Source organism: Oncorhynchus nerka, linkage group LG5 (assembly GCF_034236695.1).
Source record: "Oncorhynchus nerka isolate Pitt River linkage group LG5, Oner_Uvic_2.0, whole genome shotgun sequence".
NCBI lineage: Eukaryota > Metazoa > Chordata > Actinopteri > Salmoniformes > Salmonidae > Oncorhynchus > Oncorhynchus nerka.
In genome coordinates this window covers 44531502-44551673 of record NC_088400.1, presented here as the reverse complement: position 1 = coordinate 44551673, position 20172 = coordinate 44531502, and the positions used below count along the sequence as shown (strand labels likewise).

General features: G+C 40.0%; 1 protein-coding gene across 1 annotated transcript; it reads left to right on the top strand.

Annotated features, from left to right (window-relative positions):
- Positions 1-5250: 5250 nt before the first annotated feature.
- LOC115129548 (ankyrin repeat and SOCS box protein 5-like) lies at positions 5251-10050 on the top strand. Its single transcript, XM_029660000.2, has 7 exons — positions 5251-5532; positions 7299-7378; positions 7467-7574; positions 7786-7936; positions 8269-8403; positions 8749-8940; positions 9095-10050. The coding sequence occupies exons 1-7, from the start codon at positions 5316-5318 to the stop codon at positions 9220-9222; spliced, it is 1011 nt and encodes a 336-aa protein (XP_029515860.1). The 5' UTR covers positions 5251-5315; the 3' UTR covers positions 9223-10050.
- The last annotated feature ends 10122 nt before the right edge of the window (positions 10051-20172 follow it).

The window sequence follows — 20172 nt, the reverse complement described above, 5'->3', positions numbered from 1 at the left end:
GGTTGAAATCCAATTGAAAACACAGTGACCTCCAATTTTGTTTTTCCTGGATGGTTTGTCCTCTGGGTTTCGCCTGCCAAATAAGTTCTGTTATACTCAGACATCATTTAAAACAGTTTTAGAAACTTTAGAGTTTAGAGTTTTCTATCTAAATATATATGCATATCCTAGCTTCTGGGCCTGAGAAACAGGCAGTTTACTTTCAGCACACTTTTCATCCGGACGTGAAAATACTGCCCCCTATCCCAATGAAGTTTTAAAGGCAAAGCTACAAAATACTAATTGAGTGTATGTAAACTTCTGACCCACTGGGAATGTGATGAAAGAAATAAAAGCTGAAATAAATCACTCTCTACTATTATTCTACATTTCACATTCTTAAAATAAAGTGGTGATCCTAACTGACCTAAAACACAAGGACACTAGGATTAAGTGTCAAGAATTGTGAAAAACTGAGTTTAAATGTATTTGGCTAAGGTGTATGTAAACGTCTGACTTCAACTGTATACTCATTAACTATGTAGTATACAGTATGTTAATATGGGTCTTCGAACACAGCCATGGTCTTTTTTTATTATTCACTTTATTAAGTACCATACTGAGTAAGTGTGAGAAAAATATGCTGGCCCACACTAACATGCCACTCCCACTGGCTGTGTTCTATTGAGCTGCATTGAACATGTTCTCAGAGACCTGCAATGAGCACGTTCTCAGAGAAAAATGCAAAGTGGAAAATGAAAAACATTTATTTTGGAAAAATGCATGTGTCTGATAAAAAAAATTATGTTCTTGAAGAGTTCCTTTCAAAGGGTCTCAACTGTGTATTGACGGCCAGTGAAGATCTAGAAGGTGTTATTGGTGGCATTCCTCTGCAACAAATAACGTTAGCTAATTAGTAATGCAATTATCTAATGTTAGCTAGCTACAATAAGGGAGTGAACGTTATTTATAATAAGGGTTACTTGAAGAAAATTTGATCTCTCTGAAATGAAAATGGACGGCCCTCTGTTCAGCAAAAATATATTTGACCTAAACCCTCCCTGAACACTTAAAAAAGTGACACTCCACTATACCTCAAATAATAATTAAAACAAAGTGGATAGCAGAGAACATGACTACCACTTACCATCACTTATTGGACAGACCAGAGCCCTACATGCTGACTAGACTGGGCGGGCGGGTGCTTTAATTTTTTCCATCCACACCATATGCGATCAGGACATGCAGTTTTGGTATTTGATTAGGATCCCCATTAGCTGTTGCAAAAGCAGTAGCTACTCTTCCTGGGGTCCACACAAAACATGATACAGAATGACATAATACAGCTCAAGGACAGAACTACATAAAAAACATTTTAAAGGCACACGCAGCCTACGTATCAATGTATACACACAAACTATCTAGGTCTAATAGGGGAGAGGCGTTGTGCCACGAGGTGTTGCTTAATCTGTTTTATGAAACCAGGTTTGCTGTTTATTTGAGAAACTTGAGATGGAAGGAAGTTCCATGCAATAAGGGTTCTATATAATACTGTACTTTTTAAAAATTTGTTCTGGATTTGGGGACTATAAAAAGACCCATGGTGGCATGTCTGGTGGGATAAGTTGTGTGTAAGTTCACTATGTAAACAATTTGCGATTTTCAACACATTCATGTTTCTTATAAAAATAATAAGTGATGCAGTCAATCTCTTCTCAACTCTTAGCCAAGAGAGACTAGCATGCATAGTATTTTTATCAGCCGATTACAGTGAAGAGCAAAACGTGCCGCTCTGTTCTGGGCCAGCTGCAGCTTAACTAGGTCTTTCCTTGCAGCACTGGACCACACACCTGGACAATAATCAAGATTAGACAAAACTAGAGCCTGCAGAACTTGCTTTTTGGAGTGTGGTGTCAAAAAAGCAGAGCATCTCTTTATTACGGCTAGACCTCTCCCCATCTTTGCAACCATTGAATCTATATGTTTTGACCATGACAGTTTACAATCTAAGGTAACGCCAAGTAATTTAGTCCCCTCAACTTGTTCAAACGCCACACCATTCATTACCAGATTCAGCTGAATACAATGCTTTTAGTTTCAGAGATGTTCAGGACCAGTTTATTACTGGCCACCCATTCCAAAACAGACTGCAACTCTTTGTTAAGGGTTTCAGTGACTTCATTAGCTGTGGTTGCTGATGCATATATGGTTGAATCATTACCATACATGGACACACATGCTTTGTTTAATGCCAGTGGCAGGTCATTGGTAAAAATAGAAAAGAGTAGAGTACCTAGAATGCTGCCCTGCGGTACACCACACATTACATGTTTGACATTAGAGATGCTTATATTAAAGAAAACCCCTTGAGTTATATTAGATATAATAGCTCTGAATACACAATATGGCAGAGGTTGAAAAGCCATAGCTCTTAAGTTTTTCAACAACAGGTTATGGTCAATAATATCAAAGGCTGAAATCACTGAAATCTAACAGTACAGCTCCCACAATCTTCTTATTATCAATTCATTTCAACCAATCATCAGTCATTTGTGTCAGTGCAGTACATGTTGAGTGCCCTTCTCTATAAGCATGCTATAAGTCTGTTGTTAATTTGTTTACAGAGAAATAGCATTGTATTTGGTCAAACATAATTTTTGAAATGCACCTAATTCATGAAAGTTGCCAATATAAAGTTGCCAATATAAAGTCAAGAGAAGAAAAGGCCTGGAAGGAAGAGAGATGACTAGAAACGATTCAGTTGACTGTTTTATGTGTGGATTAATGGGTGGAGTACAGGACCTTGTGGATTTCAGGTAAAATAACAACTCAATGTTTATATCCCAGGACAAATTAGCTAGCAACAGCAAGCTAGCTAAATAGGACAAATTAGCAAGCAACAACAAGCTAGCTAAATAGGACAAATTAGCTAGCAAGAGCAAGCTAACTAGCTAAATTGCCATAAATGTTTAATGCTTTTCGACCTGTCCCCAAATTAATATAATTGGTTCAGAGTTTGTTTTGATATTTTAACCTACGTGTCGTGATCTCGTTTGGTGTGGGGGGACAAATTAAATGTATGCACGATGGCGCACGCGTGCAGCCGGTTTGGGTTCCCTATAAGAATGGACAGAGAGATGGGCCTTTGTGTTAATCTTATCATTTTTCTCCAATGCCAAATCAGCGTTTCTTGTTTGCAACAAAACTGTCCATGTTTGCAAATAATTAAATCTGTGATTTCATTAGGAATCTGAGCATGGTACTTTCAAAAGTTTGGCCTACCTTTCCACCCCAGACAGAGTAGTCCTACCAATGCAGAAAAATTTAAGCGTTAACTGCTTGCTACTCTTCTTCCCAACAAGAGGTCACAAGTGTTTCCCTAAAAGCTGTCTGTGTTTAATCATCTTTTATTGCACAGAAAGTGAATGGCTTAATCAAATGATAGAATACTTCTCAAGCAAAGTCATTTTTTTTGTTTCCTCAGCTATAGGTTGTAGTTCAGCCTCTGAATGTTAACGAAACAATGATATCCCCATATGCATCTGAGTCACGTCTTTCCCGGGTATTTTACATCTTGTTTGTAGTATAAAGCATCAAAAGGACATAAGCTCTGTTATAGATAACTTTATATATTAGGATCCGTTTCTTTTTCTTCCAAGTCTAAAGCTGACAAGCCTGTGCTTTTTGCCATTTTCTTTAATAAAAGGTAGGCAGGCCTATGGCTCTCATACCCCCTCAATTCAAGTCTTGGTTTTAACTTAACAGCCATTCACTGACACAGCAATTGACCGACAAATATATGGATATAGCAGCCTGTAGCTTAATTTCCTCTGTCAAACAGGTAGGCCTACCTCTTATTTCTTAAATAGGAAGAAATAGGCTCCAACACAAAGCCCTCTTGTTGTTCGCAAAGTCGGAATAAAATGAAGACTGTTGAAATGAATTATGCCTACTCAAATTTGCCTACTTTCATCACAATGAGCTGTCCATGTCCGATTGATTGCTTCTAGTTTCAGCACCACAACGTAAGTTACTCGAATCTGGCTTATTGTTAGGTAAAGAACTCAGATAAATAGGCCGAGATCATGGGCAAGAAAAATCTATTATAGAAGCAGAAAGCTATCAAAGTTAACCTCTGGTCCTCCTTCTCACTTAACGCTCTCCTTCTCAAACTGAACAGAACATAGGCTATAGGGTAGTCCGCGCGCAAGATATTGCATTTTTTGGACTAGGCCTAATAAATATAAAAATCAGAAGAAGATTTTACTCCCATCGTAGCTCTACACAGCACAGCCAATGTTTAAACAGCAAACAAAAAAGTTGAACAGGCAGAGGCTCAGGGTTGTAATATCCATTGCAGTGTGTGATGCAGCCTAGTTTAATTTATACCATCCCAGCAGCTATCTTTGAAATATAACTTTGCTCTGTGCATGCCCTTTGTAGCCTATGGATCATTTGATTGAGACCACACTAAATAGCCTATAGGCACACTTGATATTGAGTGCCCAGCTGAGAATCAGAGATGAGGGGTGGCATCGGACACACATGCCTAGTAAGCAACTAATTCAAAATGAGATTTAATAAATTACAAATTACATGACCCTCCCATGGATTAGATTTTTTTTTTTTTTAACTAAACCTTCCCCTTCACTGAAATTGAAAAAGCATGACCGTTCCCCATTTTCCTCCAGTTACAGATCTAGAAAAGATACTATGTATGTCAATTTTCTTTTTTGCATTTTAGCCAGCCCTAAGCCTTTATCTAACCTTAATGCAATTATCCTAACCTTCTACGTTAATTCTCCTAAACTGCACTCTCCTAACCTGCTACGAAAGGTACATTTTGACATAAGCTGATCTCTACATCTTGTCAAAACCCATGAGCTAGCCTATACTGCCCTCTGCTGCATATACAACATACTAAAAATGATCTGTCTTATTTATGTACAGTTGGAAATGTAGCCTTGATGTAGGCATTTTCCTTGTTCCTGGATTAAAAGTGCACTAAACATTTTTACATCCCACTACTCCTTATGGAATAACATTATTTTGGACCATATACAGTCTGGTTTACAAGTTGCAATGAATTTAGCCCCTAAAATGAATCGCAACCAATAGTGGACACTGCTCCATGCTTTGATTGTTCAAGAAAAAATGTATCATGATAACAGATTGATATTGACTTCCGTCATAGAAATGGCACTCCACTGCACCACAATGACAACGAGAGCCACTATTTTAATACAGGCACAGAAACAGCAGCTGGACAATATTATATCAGCTAGTTCAGTGGACTGCTTGCGAGTGGCATATGATCCCCTCAGTATAGCGGAGCCATGCTCAAAAGAGGGGGCAATATGACAGAGGCAACAGAGAATCCGTTCGCTTCGCTGCATTATTCCAATGTTTACCTCACCATACTGGCACTGTTCTGCTTCAAGCTCTTTATTAAGATAAGCCTCAACTGCCTCTCCTACTTTTACATCATCAGAGGGAACCGCAAGGAGGCAGCCAGGATATCTGCAGAGTTCTATGATTTTGGTCAAGGACACAGTGAGTACACACATCTCTCTATTACATTGATCCATTGTCCCCAAAAAATTGGAACATTGGAATACTGACTATATTCAAATGATTATGCTATTTATATTTGCCATTGCATTTTGCCTTGTAACCTGAAGAGTTCATATTTAGGAAGAGATTAGCTGATGGAATGGAAGGGTCTCTTGTTTTATGATTAGGCTACACACTGAATTCTGAGAATAACGCATATACTCACTTTATTGACCTTAACGTGAAAAGTACCTGAAACGTGTCTGTGTATACACAGTACATACTGGTCAGTTCAATTTCTACCCTGCTGTATTAATAGAACGGGACCACGCGGTGCCTCCCCACCCCCTTGCCCTAGTTTCCATTCCTGACTGTCGTGTACTATTGCTCCCGAAAACCCTTCTCCTTATGCAGGGTTTTCAGCGGTTACATTCGGCCACATTTGGCTCCATGAGAACTACAATTCTGACGCTGTCTTTTAACGTTTAAAAAAAGTTAATAATCATCGCTTCAAAACAGTTTTCGAAATCAGCGAGCAATTATCTTTCAAATAAAAAAGTCATACTTACTGTAGAAGTTGTGCACAGATCCGCAAGCTGTGTGGTCCTCCAGTTGACCAACTACATTTCCTCCCTGTTACGCTTACACACAGGTGTTCAGAGCACGCTAGATAGCTAACTAGAACAGGTGGCCGTCTATGTCTTCCATCTGGCTTCCGTAAACAAGTGATGTAACATGGAGATATGGCTGTGTGGGAACACTAACCCTAAACCAAAAAATTAATAAATAACACTAACCCTAACCCTATGAAGATATTTAGAAATGTAACCTTTTGTCTTTAGAAAATTATTTTGCGCTGATATGAAAGATTTGATTTAATATTTATTTTACTAGGCAAGACAGTTAAGAACAAAATTGTATTTTACAGTGAGAGCCTACCCCAGCCAAACCCAGACAATTCTTGGCCAATTGCAGAACACCCTATAGGACTCCCAAATCACAGCTGGATGTGATTCAGCCTGGATTTGAACCAGGGACTGTAGTGACATGTCTTGCAGTGCCTTAGACCGCTGCGCCACTCGGGAGCACAATATACATTCCTTATGTTTCCAAAAACGTACCACAAGTGTTGCGTGTTAATGTTTAGAGCAAGCTTCAAGGCTCTTAACAAAACTCCCCCAGTCAGAAGATACTATCGTTAATAGGCGCTAAAGGAGACCTAAACAACATTTAAACTTCTCAGTGTCAGTGACAGACAGTGTGCCAACATGCTTGGTCCATGGAAAGGGAGCACCAATGCAGCAAACAGCAACACAAAGTAAAATATTGTTGTGCGTCATTAAAGGTCAGTGATGTAGTTCACAGAACAAGTTTTGTTTCTGACTTACAGTGGCTTGGTCTTTGATTGCTACATCAAGCAGGTTATTTCAAGATAACTTGAACCGAGTTCAAGCGAGAGTCAAGCGATTTTACGGCTATTCCCAGTGTAGACATATTGGCTCAGTATATATTCATCCCACGATTGGACTGCATGGAACTTTAGTACTTTACCTCAAACTAAGAGAAATAGAATACAACATTTTCAGCAGTGTTATAGATCTGTGATATGGAGGGAGGCAACAATGATGACGCAGTCTGGAACACATCTGGCGTTATTCTGGATATTGACCCAGGTGTATGCATTTGCCCAGTGAAATGGAATCATTCATCAAAACTGTAAGACTGTAAGTTGTTATGAGTGACATAAGCATTTATGTTTGCTGCAGGGTCCTGGGCAGACCGCTCACCCTTACATGATGCTGCATGCCAAGGTCGTCTCTTCGCCCTGAGGAATCTCCTTTTACAGGTGAGCCAAAGGTAATCCAATTCAGTTCAGTGTGTGCACCCACTTACCTTCTGCAATGTACTATGGTCGTGTTCTGCTGCTCCCACAGGGCCACAATGTAAATGTGGTCACTATAGACCATGTGAGTCCTCTCCACGAGGCCTGCTTTGGAGACCATGTAGCATGTGCCAGAGCTCTGATCGCTGCAGGAGCCAATGTGAGTCACTGAAGAAGATACAGTTATAATCAAGAATACTATATTTTTTATGAAACAATAATGATTATTAGTAAATAATGAATTAAGAAATGTGTCAATAAGGCTTCTGAAAATACTTCTTGTTCTCTGTAACTTGTTATTTTTACTCTGCCCCAAAATGGTGCTATGTTATTCTGCTGAGCGGTCAGAGTTAACATGAGACTCTGTGCAGGTGAACGTCACCACCATTGACGGGGTAACTCCCCTGTTCAACGCGTGCTCAGTGGGTAGTGTATCATGTGCAGAGGTCCTCCTGGAGAACGGGGCCAAACCCGAGGCGCTGGTATTTCAGCCCTCGCCCATTCACGAAGCCAGCAGTAAAGGTATGCTCAGTACCTGTATCACTCCAACATCCTTATCTTAATTCATCTAGTACAAACCTTGAAGTATGCTTCACGGACCTTTGGGCTGTATTCTAACTTGAGATTGAGGCAAATACATTAAACTTAAACATCTGAATCAAAATGTCACCGATCAGAGTACAATATTTGATGTAACCGTGCATGTTTGAGATACATAAACATAATTCAAGTCAGAGTATGTCCCATAATGCTTAGAGGATATTACGGGTGCAGAAATAATTAGCCAAGACACCCACCGCAGTAATCGGAAAGACGATCCTAATGACTCCCATGTATGTGCCCATTGTGGGCAGGCAGCAGTGAGTGTGTGGAGACTCTAGTCAGATGGGGAGCAGATGTGGACTTTGAAATTCCTCACCTGGGAACGCCCCTCTACACCGCCTGTGTCTCTCAGGAGATAGAGTGTGTCCGGAGGCTGCTGAGGGAAGGTGAGGCACATGCACCTCTTCTCTGCCAAAGCACCATAGCATGATGAGAGGAGGAGTGAAAACTAGTGGTAAGATTATTACTGTCTCCCAAAGTAGTGAAATGTACAGTACATATATAACACTCTCACTATGCAGTAGTAGCTTGGCCTTGGTGGGATAGCTCGGAGCATCTGCTCTTTTCTACACCACTAATATGTTGCACCCACCTGCATAAAAGTGTACACAAGTCTAAATACATCATGTTATACCAGCGATAGAGTACTCAAATCCTGTAACTGAATGACCAAGGACTATTAAATGTGTATTAAATCCATAGTATGCTTACCTTGGTTTCCCTCCACACAGGAGCAAATGTACAGAAAGGTATATATATGGAATCTCCCTTACATGCTGCTGCTGAAAAGGACTGCACAGCCATTGTTAAGCTGCTGTTGGACTTTGGGGCAGATATCAACGCCAGGAACATGGAGTTCCAGAGACCTGTGGAGGCCGCTCCCCCCAGCAGCCTGACAGAGGGGTTCCTTTTGGTCTATGAGGGTAAGTTCTATAGTCTTATCCGGTCATCTTTTGAAATCCGTAAATTCCTATATCCAAGGTCTCGTAGTGTTTTTGCTTTATTTCCCAAGTCCAACTAGCTTTCCATTATATTATTTAAACAAAACCATCATGATATGTTTTTTCCTTTTTTCAGCCACGCCCCAACCACTGAGTCAGCTGTGTCGCCAGCGCATACGTGACTGTGTGGGCCGCGACAGGTTTCACCTCATCAACCATCTACCCCTGCCCAATCCCCTCAAGAACTACCTCCAGTACAGATGATAACCAGAGAACGTCACAATTTCATACTCTGTGGTGGTGGCTTCTTCCATATGTCAATCATTCATGGGAACTCAACAGCCTGCAATGGTTGAAGGAGCACTTTTGACACAACTGGCACTTTAAGGAATGAAATACATACTTGATTTAGCTTATACTTGATTTTAGTGTGGTTCACAAGATCAAATGCTAAAATTTGGGATTGGAGCAATGACCAACAACCATGGTTTGCTATGAACATTTTCAGGGGAAAGATTCATGTAAATCCAGAGCTCAATTGTAAAACACACTTAGAAAATGAGTGCCTCTTTTCACTATTTAGTCAATAAAAATGGCTGGCACATATGCTCATACATGTACAATAGCACAATTTAAAGTGCATGTGTTTTATGGAAACATTTGCTTAATTTGGATTATTACACTATAGTGGTTTATCACCTTGTTCTATGATTTACGTTAAACCTATGCATCGGCAAAACTTGAAATTCACCAAAATCCTTACCAGCCTAGTGGTTAGAGCGTTGGACTAGTAACCGGAAGGTTGCAAGTTCAAATCCCCGAACTGACAAGGTACAAATCTGTCGTTCTGCGCCTGAACAGGCAGTTAACCCACTGTTCCTAGGCCGTCATTGAAAATAAGAATGTGTTCTTAACTGACTTGCCTAGTTAAATAAAGGTTAAAAAAAATGAGGGAAAAAAATTATGGAGAACAATTTACTCATGCATTCATATCCTCCAAGATATACATTTGCTTGCTTGGTGTGTTTTATTATGTGCAATATCATTGTCTGAGCTGCAAGCTATTATCTTATTAAAACGCTTTGAATTCAAGGTTACAGTTTGCATTTCGCAAGTCTTTCAAAAGCAAGCTGCTTTCAGTGCGTGGCAACATTTTCCATTCCCAGTGGGTTGCAACAATGTACCTTCCCGTGAAAACATTCACTTTCCCGAGAGAAAGGAGAAGTAGGGCCGTTGCCATAGAACTGTTGATCAACGTGAAATCTATCATATTATATGGGCTAGTAAAGCAGGTTAACTTAGCTAGCTCGTTTACCAAAACAAGACTCAGTATTTTATAGCAACAACTTTAGCTAAATACTGAATAGGAAAAGTAACAGCAACAGTAAATAATATGTTGGTGTCATGTCATAAGCATGTGGCTGGTTCATAGAAGCTACAGCTGATTGGCTAGCTAACAATAACTTATGCACAGCCTACCGAAAACGACAGAATTGCCACGAGAAGTTCTCAAGTGGCTGCAAAGCCTGGATTTGTCATTTCCTCCAAAGAATATGCTCAAGTGAGTGTACATTTAGTTGCATTTTTTTCCCACAGACATTTTACAGTAAGGTCTTCACTGTAGGCTTTCCTTCAATTCTACTCACTTTTCCTTTTTTAGAGTCATGTGAATCATCCATCGGGAGCAAAGTCGTATGTTTCAGGGTGATTGAGGTGCATCAGACAGACACTCGCTGATTACAAATGAAAAGGCCAGGAGATGCAGCCGTTTGGTGTGTATTTGTGAGAGATGCCTCTGACTTGCCTCTGACACGATAGCTCTAATAAAAGTACCTCTACGCCTCTATGAACTAAAATAAAGCACATCCGTTCTTAATAACTATCATGGAAGGTATTATCTAGTTATTCACTAGTCCATTACACTTACAGTAAGTAGCTCAATCATTAGTATTTGCTCTAAAATTACAATTTTAGCTGGTTTACCAGCAGGTGGCGGTGCTGTGACTGGTTTAAAATCTTGGGCAAGCGAGCTTGAAAATCAAAGCATGACCAACGGCAGTTTTGAAATATATATTGAATTATAGCTCCGTGCTATCTATTAACATTACAGTTATAACATACACAGCTTTTAATAAAATAATGTGAATAGGACATTTGTCAGCCTCTCTTGTCTGTCTGCCAATTCCCTAATTTCATTTGGAGTGTCAAGTCTCGTTACTACAGTATATTTTAGTGCTAAGTAATATGCCTAGTGCATCTATCTCAACCATGTTGATTTATGACTACCCAGATAACATATTTGGTTCCTTTGGAGTTGTTGGAACAAAGCCATACGTTTCTTGACAGGTAAAATGTTTTCTAAACATTCTGAGAACAGTCGTGAAAGTTTTGCCTGTTCTGGGAACGTTTATTTTTACGTTGCGTGGAGGTTCTGAATATGGAAATTGTAGGTTATTTGTAGGTTTTTAAATAACAACTTTCACTGAATGTTTGAATAAGACTTTAGTAACACTGCTAGCCTATTTCAGCTTAACCTTTTTGAACTCCAAGCACAGATAGGACACACATTTCCTTACACATTAATCATGCAAACACACGTTTTTATTGTGCATCAGTGAAACAGCATCAGTGAAATTTTTACATATAATGTTCTGTACTCGAATCATAAAATTCCGCTAGTCCCCTAGTCAACTGCACCACCAAGATGGAGCTCACAACTGACTGTTTTGTTATGCTTACAAAGCTGTTACTTTTAGTCTATTCAAACAAACACCTTTTCAAAGGAAACAAGCACTCATTAAGATCAGGTGTGGTCAATTAGTGTGCGCAGCCAACACATCTGAGCACACTTAACAAGATAGAGGATAGAGATAGTTTTGATGATGCTGTTTTTTTTTAAACATTCTCAGAACTTTCTCTGAACATTACTAAAGTTTTCTTATGGTTTATATGGAAAGTCTTCTTAACATTCTCATAACAATTTGAGAACATGACTTTAAATAGAACCATGAGGAAAACTGTTATGCTGAAATACAAAAATTCTCACGGAACTAAGTTGTTTCTTAACATTCTCTGAACCATTTGAGAACATTCGGAATGTCAAACCATTTGGAGAACGTTCCCAGAACATTACAAAAAATTGAAATGAATAGTAACCATGTTTGAACTTGTAGCCTAGGGTTCAGGAAAAATGTTGACTTTTAGAAATGCATTTCACACAATTCTACGTAATTTTAGATGACTCCAGACTTCATCAGAATCTTTTTTTTAATACCTCACAAATTATCAAAATGACAGGCTACTTTTACACTGACAAACTTAGAATCTGGGATCAATAAAAACGACCTTGTCTTGAATCCATTGTGTGCTTTGTTTGCACCGCTTATACAACGGGCTATATCGGTCCGCTAATACAGGCAAGGCAGGCACGCTATTTAGTCAGAATTAGGCGGCCTCCTATGGCGGCAGATTGAAGAGACAGACATTTTCTGAACTGAACTGACCAAGACGCACCTCCAACAACACATAAAACCTCACATAATTCAGCCCAATGACAATTTCTCTCAACCAGTGGCATATGGGCTTTTTGGGTGAGCGCTGATGCCGCCCTGTGATCAATAGTGCCCACTTTGTCAAGGGCAGAGGCGCAAAACATGTTGCTTGTTCATTCCCAGAGATCTATGGTGCTTTTGGAGAGAGGCATACATCATGTAGCGGATATAGTATATGGTAGAACGAGTATGTGCCCTTTTCTGTAGCCTACAGCCTGGAGATAAAATGTATGACAATGTAATGTGACAGGCATTTTTTTTTATATAATGCAGGTTTCTCCGATCAAATAGCCTAACCTAAATGGTGCCCAATCAAATGTCATGATGTCATGACCAATGGTTTCAAGTTTGTATGAGCTGATTCAAGCAAAAAAATTAAATACTTACGCGTTTCCCGCTGTGTAAACACATTGCAAATAGGCTCAGGATAACTCCTGATAAAGTGGGGTAGCTGATATTCAGAGCTTAAATAGCCAAATTGATTAGTTACAGGAATCAGGACTAATAAAGCCAATGCAACAGCCTGTTTTACAAATGGTGGGCCTAACACATGGATGGGCATTCATAAAATTCCATTGCAGGCCAACACCAGTAGGCTACAGTAAGCGCGGACCGAAGCCAAAGTCTTTTGGACATATTTTTTTGTTCCTGTCCAGACCAGCCTTGATTTCCCCGCACGTTGATTTTTGGTCCAGTCTAGACCAGCCTTGATTTGTCCCAAACATAGACCTCTGTGTTTGGTTCAGAATTCGTCTGAATCGGCCTTGTTTTGGTTGAAATATAGACATGGATGTCTTTTCAACTTTCATTCAGAACCGAAAATGACCCTGATTTCAAAATATGTATTTTTTAATTGTCCGGAAAATATGTATTTTCAATTAATGGAAAATACATATTTTCAACTTTCATTCAGAACCGAAAATGTACCTGATTTCAACGTCTGCAAAAGACGTCTTTCACCTTTCATTCCGAACCTATCTTCAATGTCATTTTGCTTACTGAGACTATTCTAGTTTTGTGGGGACTAAAATATTTTTGTATCACCTAGGGCAGCAGAATGGTGAGGACCAGCCGTAAATACAGGAGTAGTAAAGGCACAGTGCACTACTTTTGTAAAAAAGAAAGCACCCTCAGCACTCCTACTTTCCACAGCCCCGAACAGAACCATGCTTCTAGTTATTAGGACGGTATTTTATTTACTGTTTAGTTGATTGGAACTGATCTGAAATTTCAACTGCCAGAGCTGGTGTCTGCTTATATCAACTGACTATACACTTGTTACAATTGTATTTCAAATGTGCCATTTAGCAGATGCTTTCAAACCTTTGTTAGGTCAGCTAATATGCCTGCTTACTGCTGGCATTGCATCATCATAACGATTTTCATTGCATCAAGACTGTGTCACGGCAATTGCCATACACTGTCATGACATCTGCTGTCATTGTATGACAGCATTTTGTAGAGTACAAAGTTTAAAGTAAAGATTTACCTTCATAAGCACTTATTATTAATTTTGTTTGGAAGAGTTTCTTATCATCCTGAATAATTCGGGAATATTTTGTGATAGCTGTTGCTGTTTGCTTTCCATTTGGATTGGGAGTAGTCAGATTACACTGAAAACCAATTCTAACTCCCAATGGGCTGCTCTGTAGGTCCTAAATCTCACCGCAGCCTGCGCCCCTTGATGCTCAATTTACAATTGAGCTGTAAACTTATTTTTATGGATGACAGCCTGATACATTTTTTTGTCTGTGTGCCCAACCCTTCATGTGGTCTGTGAAGCCTGTGGTTTAGCAAATAGGATAATGCTCTGGTAGTCTGGTCTCTCAGGCTTGACACCCATCTATCTGGCTAGAGATCTCCTGGAGATAATGTGAAGAAAGGGAGAGACTGCATACTGTGATATACACTGAGTGTACAAAACATTAGGAACACCATGACATAGACTGACCAGGTAAATCCAGGTGAAAGATATGATCCCTTATTGATGTAATTTGTTAAATCCACTTCAATCAGGGTAGATGAAGGGGAGGAGACAGATTAATTAAGAATTTTTAGACATGGATTGTGTATGTGTACCATTCAGAGGGTGAATGGGCAAGACAAAGATTTAAGGGCCTTTGAACGGGGTATCGTAGTAGGTGCCAGGCGCACCGGTTTGACTGTGTCAAGAACTGCAACGCTGCTGGGGGTTTTCCACTCATCATTTTCCCGTGTGTATCAAGAACAGTGGTGTAATGTACTTAAGTAAAAAATACTTTAAGTAGTTTTTTGTAGTATCTGTACTTTACTTTACTATTTATATTTTTTCCAACTTTTACTTTAACTTCACTACATTACTAAAGAAAATAATGTCAACAACAAAAAAACAAGAAAATTGTGCCGTCTGGTTTGCTTAATATAAGGAATTTGAAACGGTTTACACTTTTACTTTTACTTTTGATACTTAAGTACATTTTAGCAATTCCATTTACTTTTGATACTTAAGTATATTTTAAACCAAATACTTTTATACTTTTACTCAAGTAATATTTTACTCACTTTTACTTTAGTCATTTCCTATGAAGTTATCTTTACTTTTACTCAAGTATGACAATTGAGTACCAAAGGACATCCAGCCAATGTGACACAACTGTGGGAAGCAATGGAGTCAACATAGGCCAGCATCCTTGTGGAATGCTTTCGAAAACCTTGTAGAGTCCGTGCCCCGATGAATTGAGGTTGAGGGCAAAAGGGGGTGCAACTCAATATTCATGTTTCGTACACACAGTGTATGTGTTACCATTTTCCCAATGAAAATGTATACATTTTCAGATTTGATGCATTAACTGTACATAGCTTAGTGTGTTTATTAGTGTGTTTATTGCACCAATGTTTCTGGTAACGCGAAAGGTCAACATTTTGCTACAATATACTGGCAAGCCTTATATTTTTTCTTTGAACATTGAGGCTATTTGATATCCAGCATCTGCTTAAAGCCATCGGATATGCATGTGGTCTTTTACCCTTTCGCCCACAGATGTCCATCGACAAATCATATGCAAACTACTAGCAGCATTTCTTAAGTGTCAGCTGCATGTTAGTTGATATGCAGCAAACATGAGTCATACTAAATAACTCCCCATAGTGGTTTTGTGGTGTCTTTCCCTAAAAGGAAACATAAATTCTCTCTCCATGGCTTCATTCAAACAACCCCCGTCTTGTTACCATGGTTGTCAAAGAGAACCAAAGCCCTATTCAAGTATTAACCTCCTCACTGGTGTTCTGTAAACTTTAACCTCTTGAATATGTCAGATTCTGTTGATTTCTCTCAGCTCAACTGGGCGTGAACACACATTAGCACTTAACACCGAACACTAACTTGGCTTGTTCGGTTGCCCAGTGATTTGTATTGGAATTGCTGGGTTTTCGAGGTTGAGCAAATAATACAGTAGATTTCAATGGAGAGAGAAAAATGCCACTGTACAAACACATTTTGAGAACTTTTTGTAATGCGTTCATCTGAAACGAGTAGGAATAAACCATAATGATGAATAGAGCAAGTGGCTGAGGTTACAGAGGAGCTGTTTTTATTTATTCCATACCTGTTCATCTTTCCTATTGAACAATATCTGGGGCTGGTTGCTATGGCAACTTGTAAGCACATAGAGCACAAACTGGAGAGCAACCAGGGACAGTAATAAGCTTACTGTGAGCTTCTTTGGCTCCCTCTGTTTGTGATGAGCAACAAACGCTGGCATATAATTTCAAATGGACGCACGTACACAAACACATTCACGCACACACTCACACACCGACACACACAAACACACGCACACTCTTACACATCATTTCATACAGGGCTTGGCAGTGCCAGCCAACTGACGAGGGATGCGTACTGCCTAGATGCCCTCACAGAGAGTTTCGCCATCTGCCGTTTTTTCTCTCTTTTTCCATCCATCGATACCGACAGTGCTAAACAGGAGGGGATGAGAGGGAGGGAAGTGGGCATGAGGAGGGGGGAGGTCAGCCCCCTCATTGATAGCACAGACAGGAACATGACTAGCCAGGGTGGTATTGCGGGGGCTTGCGAGCTGAGGATTCCCTCAGAAAAGATGGCAACCCCCAACAGCAAATCTCCCAGCCCTATTAGCCCTATTAGCAAAGCAGCCACGGCAGGCCTGTGTGTGTGAGGCAATGGTATCCAAGCCAAGGGTGGGGCGCTTTGTGTGTGTGTGTTTGTACGCATGTGTATGTGTGTGTGTGTGTATTTATATATGCTAATATAGTGTTCCATTATTGTGTGGGCAATGAACCACACTTGCTTATTTACATATTTTATTACATTTGGTAAGAACAACATGCATTCAGGACTAATTAGCTGTCAGCTACTTTACTGTACATGCTAAATTCTCATAAGGCTGGCTCAAATACATTTCCCCTTTTTCCTGAGGTAAAAATGTAAACAGAAATTACCAAACTGTCAATGACAGTCCAATGAAAAAGTAATGTAGTGGGAGGACATTGCTTTGCCCCAAATGGCACCCTATTCCCAATACAGGCCCTGGTCAAAAGTAGTGCACTATAAAGGGTAATATGGTGACATTTGGAATGTAAACTGAATTTCAGCTATCTTGTGACATTTACACTGTAACACCAGGCCCTAAATTGATCCCTTTTTATTCTCTCTATAGAAGTTAAATATAGCATATCATTGTGAAAAGACAGTGGAGCAGATGTACTCCCCGTTTAACCTATACTTGGATAGATATGAGTGGAATATAACCACAATGAAATACAGAGATACTGCAATTGTTTGTTTGTTTTCTTTGAAATTTCATCAGAGATGTGAACAAATATATGAATATGTTGTTAGAGTATTTAAATAAATGTTCCCAATCATTGACCAATGGTTTGAATTTCACTCATAGAACATTCACAGAAGGTGTCTTTTTTCCCAAATGTATCAAGCTACTCAGTGTAGGATCTGTCACGCCCTGGTCTTAGTATTTTGTGTTTTCTTTATTATTTTGGTCAGGCCAGGGTGTGACATGGGTTAATTATGTGGTGTGTTTTGTCTTGTTTTTTTGTTGTTGTAGGTATTGGGATTGTGGTATAGTGGAGTTATCTCTAAAAGTCTATGGTTGCCTGAAGTGGTTCTCAATCAGAGGCAGGTGTTTATCGTTGTCTGATTGGGAACCATATTTAGGCAGCCATATTCTTTGAGTGTTTCGTGGGTGATTGTTCCTGTCTCTGTTTGTTTGCACAATGTATTCATGGCTCTATGTAGTACTGTGCACCTCCCGTAGTCTGTTCTGGACTTGGGGACTGTGAAGAGACCTCTTGTGGCATGTCTTGTGGCGAGGTAGATATGTTCATATACAGTGCCTTCAAAAGGTATTCACACCCCTTGACTTTTTCCACATTTTGTTGTGCTACAGCCTGAAGTTAAAATTGATTACATTTAGATTTTTTTTGTCACCTGCCTACACACAATATCACATAATGTCAAAGTGGAATTATGTTTTTCAACATTTTTTACAAATTCATTAATAATGAAAAGCTGAAAGCATGCGCAGACCAGCTGGCTGGTGTGTTTCCAGATATATTCAATCGCTCCCTATCCCAGTCTGTTGTCCCCACATGCTTCAAGATGGCTACCATTGTTCCTGTACCCAAGAAGGCAAAGATAGCTGAACTAAATGACTACTGCCTCATAGCACTTACTTCTGTCATCATGAAGTGCTTGACTAGAGACAAGTCAAGGATCAAATCACCTCCACCTTACTGGCCACCCTAGACCCACTTCAGTTAGCATACAGACCCAACAGGTCCACGGACGATGCAATAGCCATCACACTGCACACTGAATATCCCAACTAGACAAAAGGAATACCTATGTAAGAATGCTGTTCATTGACTACAGCTCAGCATTCAACACCATAGTTCCCTCCAAGCTCATCATCAAGCTGGAGGCTCTGTGTCTTTCTGACGGGCCACCCTCAGGTGGTGAAGATAGGAAACAACATCTACACTTCGCTGACCCTCAACACTGGGGCCCCACAAGGGTGCATGCTCAGCCCCCTCCTGTACTCCCTGTTCACCCATGACTGAGTGACCATGCATGCCTCCAACTTAATCATCATGTTTGCAGATAACACAACAGTAGTGGGCTTGATTACCAACAACGACGAGACAGCCTACAGGGAGGAGGTGAGGGGACTCAGAGTGTGGTGTCAGGAAAACGATCTCTGATCAATGTCATGATCTTGGACTTCAGGAAACAGCAGAGGGAGCACCCCCCCTATCCACATCGGCGTACATATCACAGACAAACTGAAATGGTCCACTCATACAGACAGTGTGGTGAAGAAAGTGCAACAGCACTGCTTCTACCTTAGGAGGCTGAAGAAATTTGGTTTGTCACCCAAAACCCTGACAAACTTTTACAGATGCACATTCGAGAGCATCCTGTTGGGCTGTATCACAGCCTGGTACGGAAACTGCACCACCCTCAACACGCAAGGCTCTCAGAGGGTTTTGCGGTTTGCACAACGCATCACTGGGGCAAACTACCTGCCTCCATGACACCTACAGCACCCAATGTCACAGGAAGGCCAAAAAGATCATCAAGGACATCAACCACCTGAGCCACTGCCTGTTCACACCGCTACCATCCAAAAGGCGAGGTCAGTACAAGTGCATCAATGCTGGGACCGAGAGACTGAAAAACAGCTTTTATTCCAAGGCCATCAGACTGCTAAACAGCAATCACTAACTCAGAGAGGCTGCTGCCTACATTGAGACCCAATCACTGGTCACTTTAATAAATGGATCAGTTGTCACTTTATACAATGCACTCTAAATAATGCCACTTTAGTAATGTTAACATATCTTACATTACTCATATCACATGTATATACTGTATTTTCTGCCATCTATTGCACCTTGCCAACGCCACTCGGCCATCGCTCATCCATGTACTTACATGTACATATTCTCATTCACCCCTTTTTGTGTGTATTAGGTAGTTGTTGGGGAATTATTAGATGACTTGTTAGATATTACTGCACTGTCGGAGCTAGAAGCACAATCATTTCTCTACTCTCGCATTAACATCTGCTGACAGTGTGTATGTGACAAATAACATTTGATTTGATTTGCAATATCTTAGGTCAATAAGTATTCAACCCCTTTGGAATGGCAAGCCTAAATAAGTTCAAGAGTAACAAATGTGCTTAACAAGTCACAAAATAAATGGCATGGAATCACGCCGAGTGCAATAATAGTGTTAAATGTGAGTTTTGAATGACTACCTTACAGTATCTCTCTGCCCCACACATGCATTGTTAGGTCCCTCAGTCAAGCAGTGAACTTCAAACACAGATTCAACCACAAACACCAGTGAGTTTTTCCAATGCCTCTCAAAGAAGGGCACCTAGTGGTAGATGGGTAAAAAAAAAAAAAAGCAGACATTGAATTTCCCTTGGTGCATGGTGAAATGATTAATTACGCTTTGGATGGTGTATCAATACACCCAGTCACTACAAAGTTACAGGCATTACACATTTAGAGAGTTACTTTAAAACAGTTAGAGAGTTCATGGCTGTGATAGGAGAAAACTGAGGATGGATCAACGACATTGTAGTTACTCCACAATGCTAACCTAATTGACAGAGTAAAA

Coding starts and splice junctions, on each gene's coding strand:
- LOC115129548 (XM_029660000.2), top strand. CDS start 5,316: ATGCTCAAAAGAGGGGGCAATATGACAGAGGCAACAGAGAATCCGTTC. Junction 7,575..7,785: donor TGATCGCTGCAGGAGCCAAT/GTGAGTCACTGA, acceptor GACTCTGTGCAG/GTGAACGTCACCACCATTGA. Junction 7,937..8,268: donor TCACGAAGCCAGCAGTAAAG/GTATGCTCAGTA, acceptor CATTGTGGGCAG/GCAGCAGTGAGTGTGTGGAG.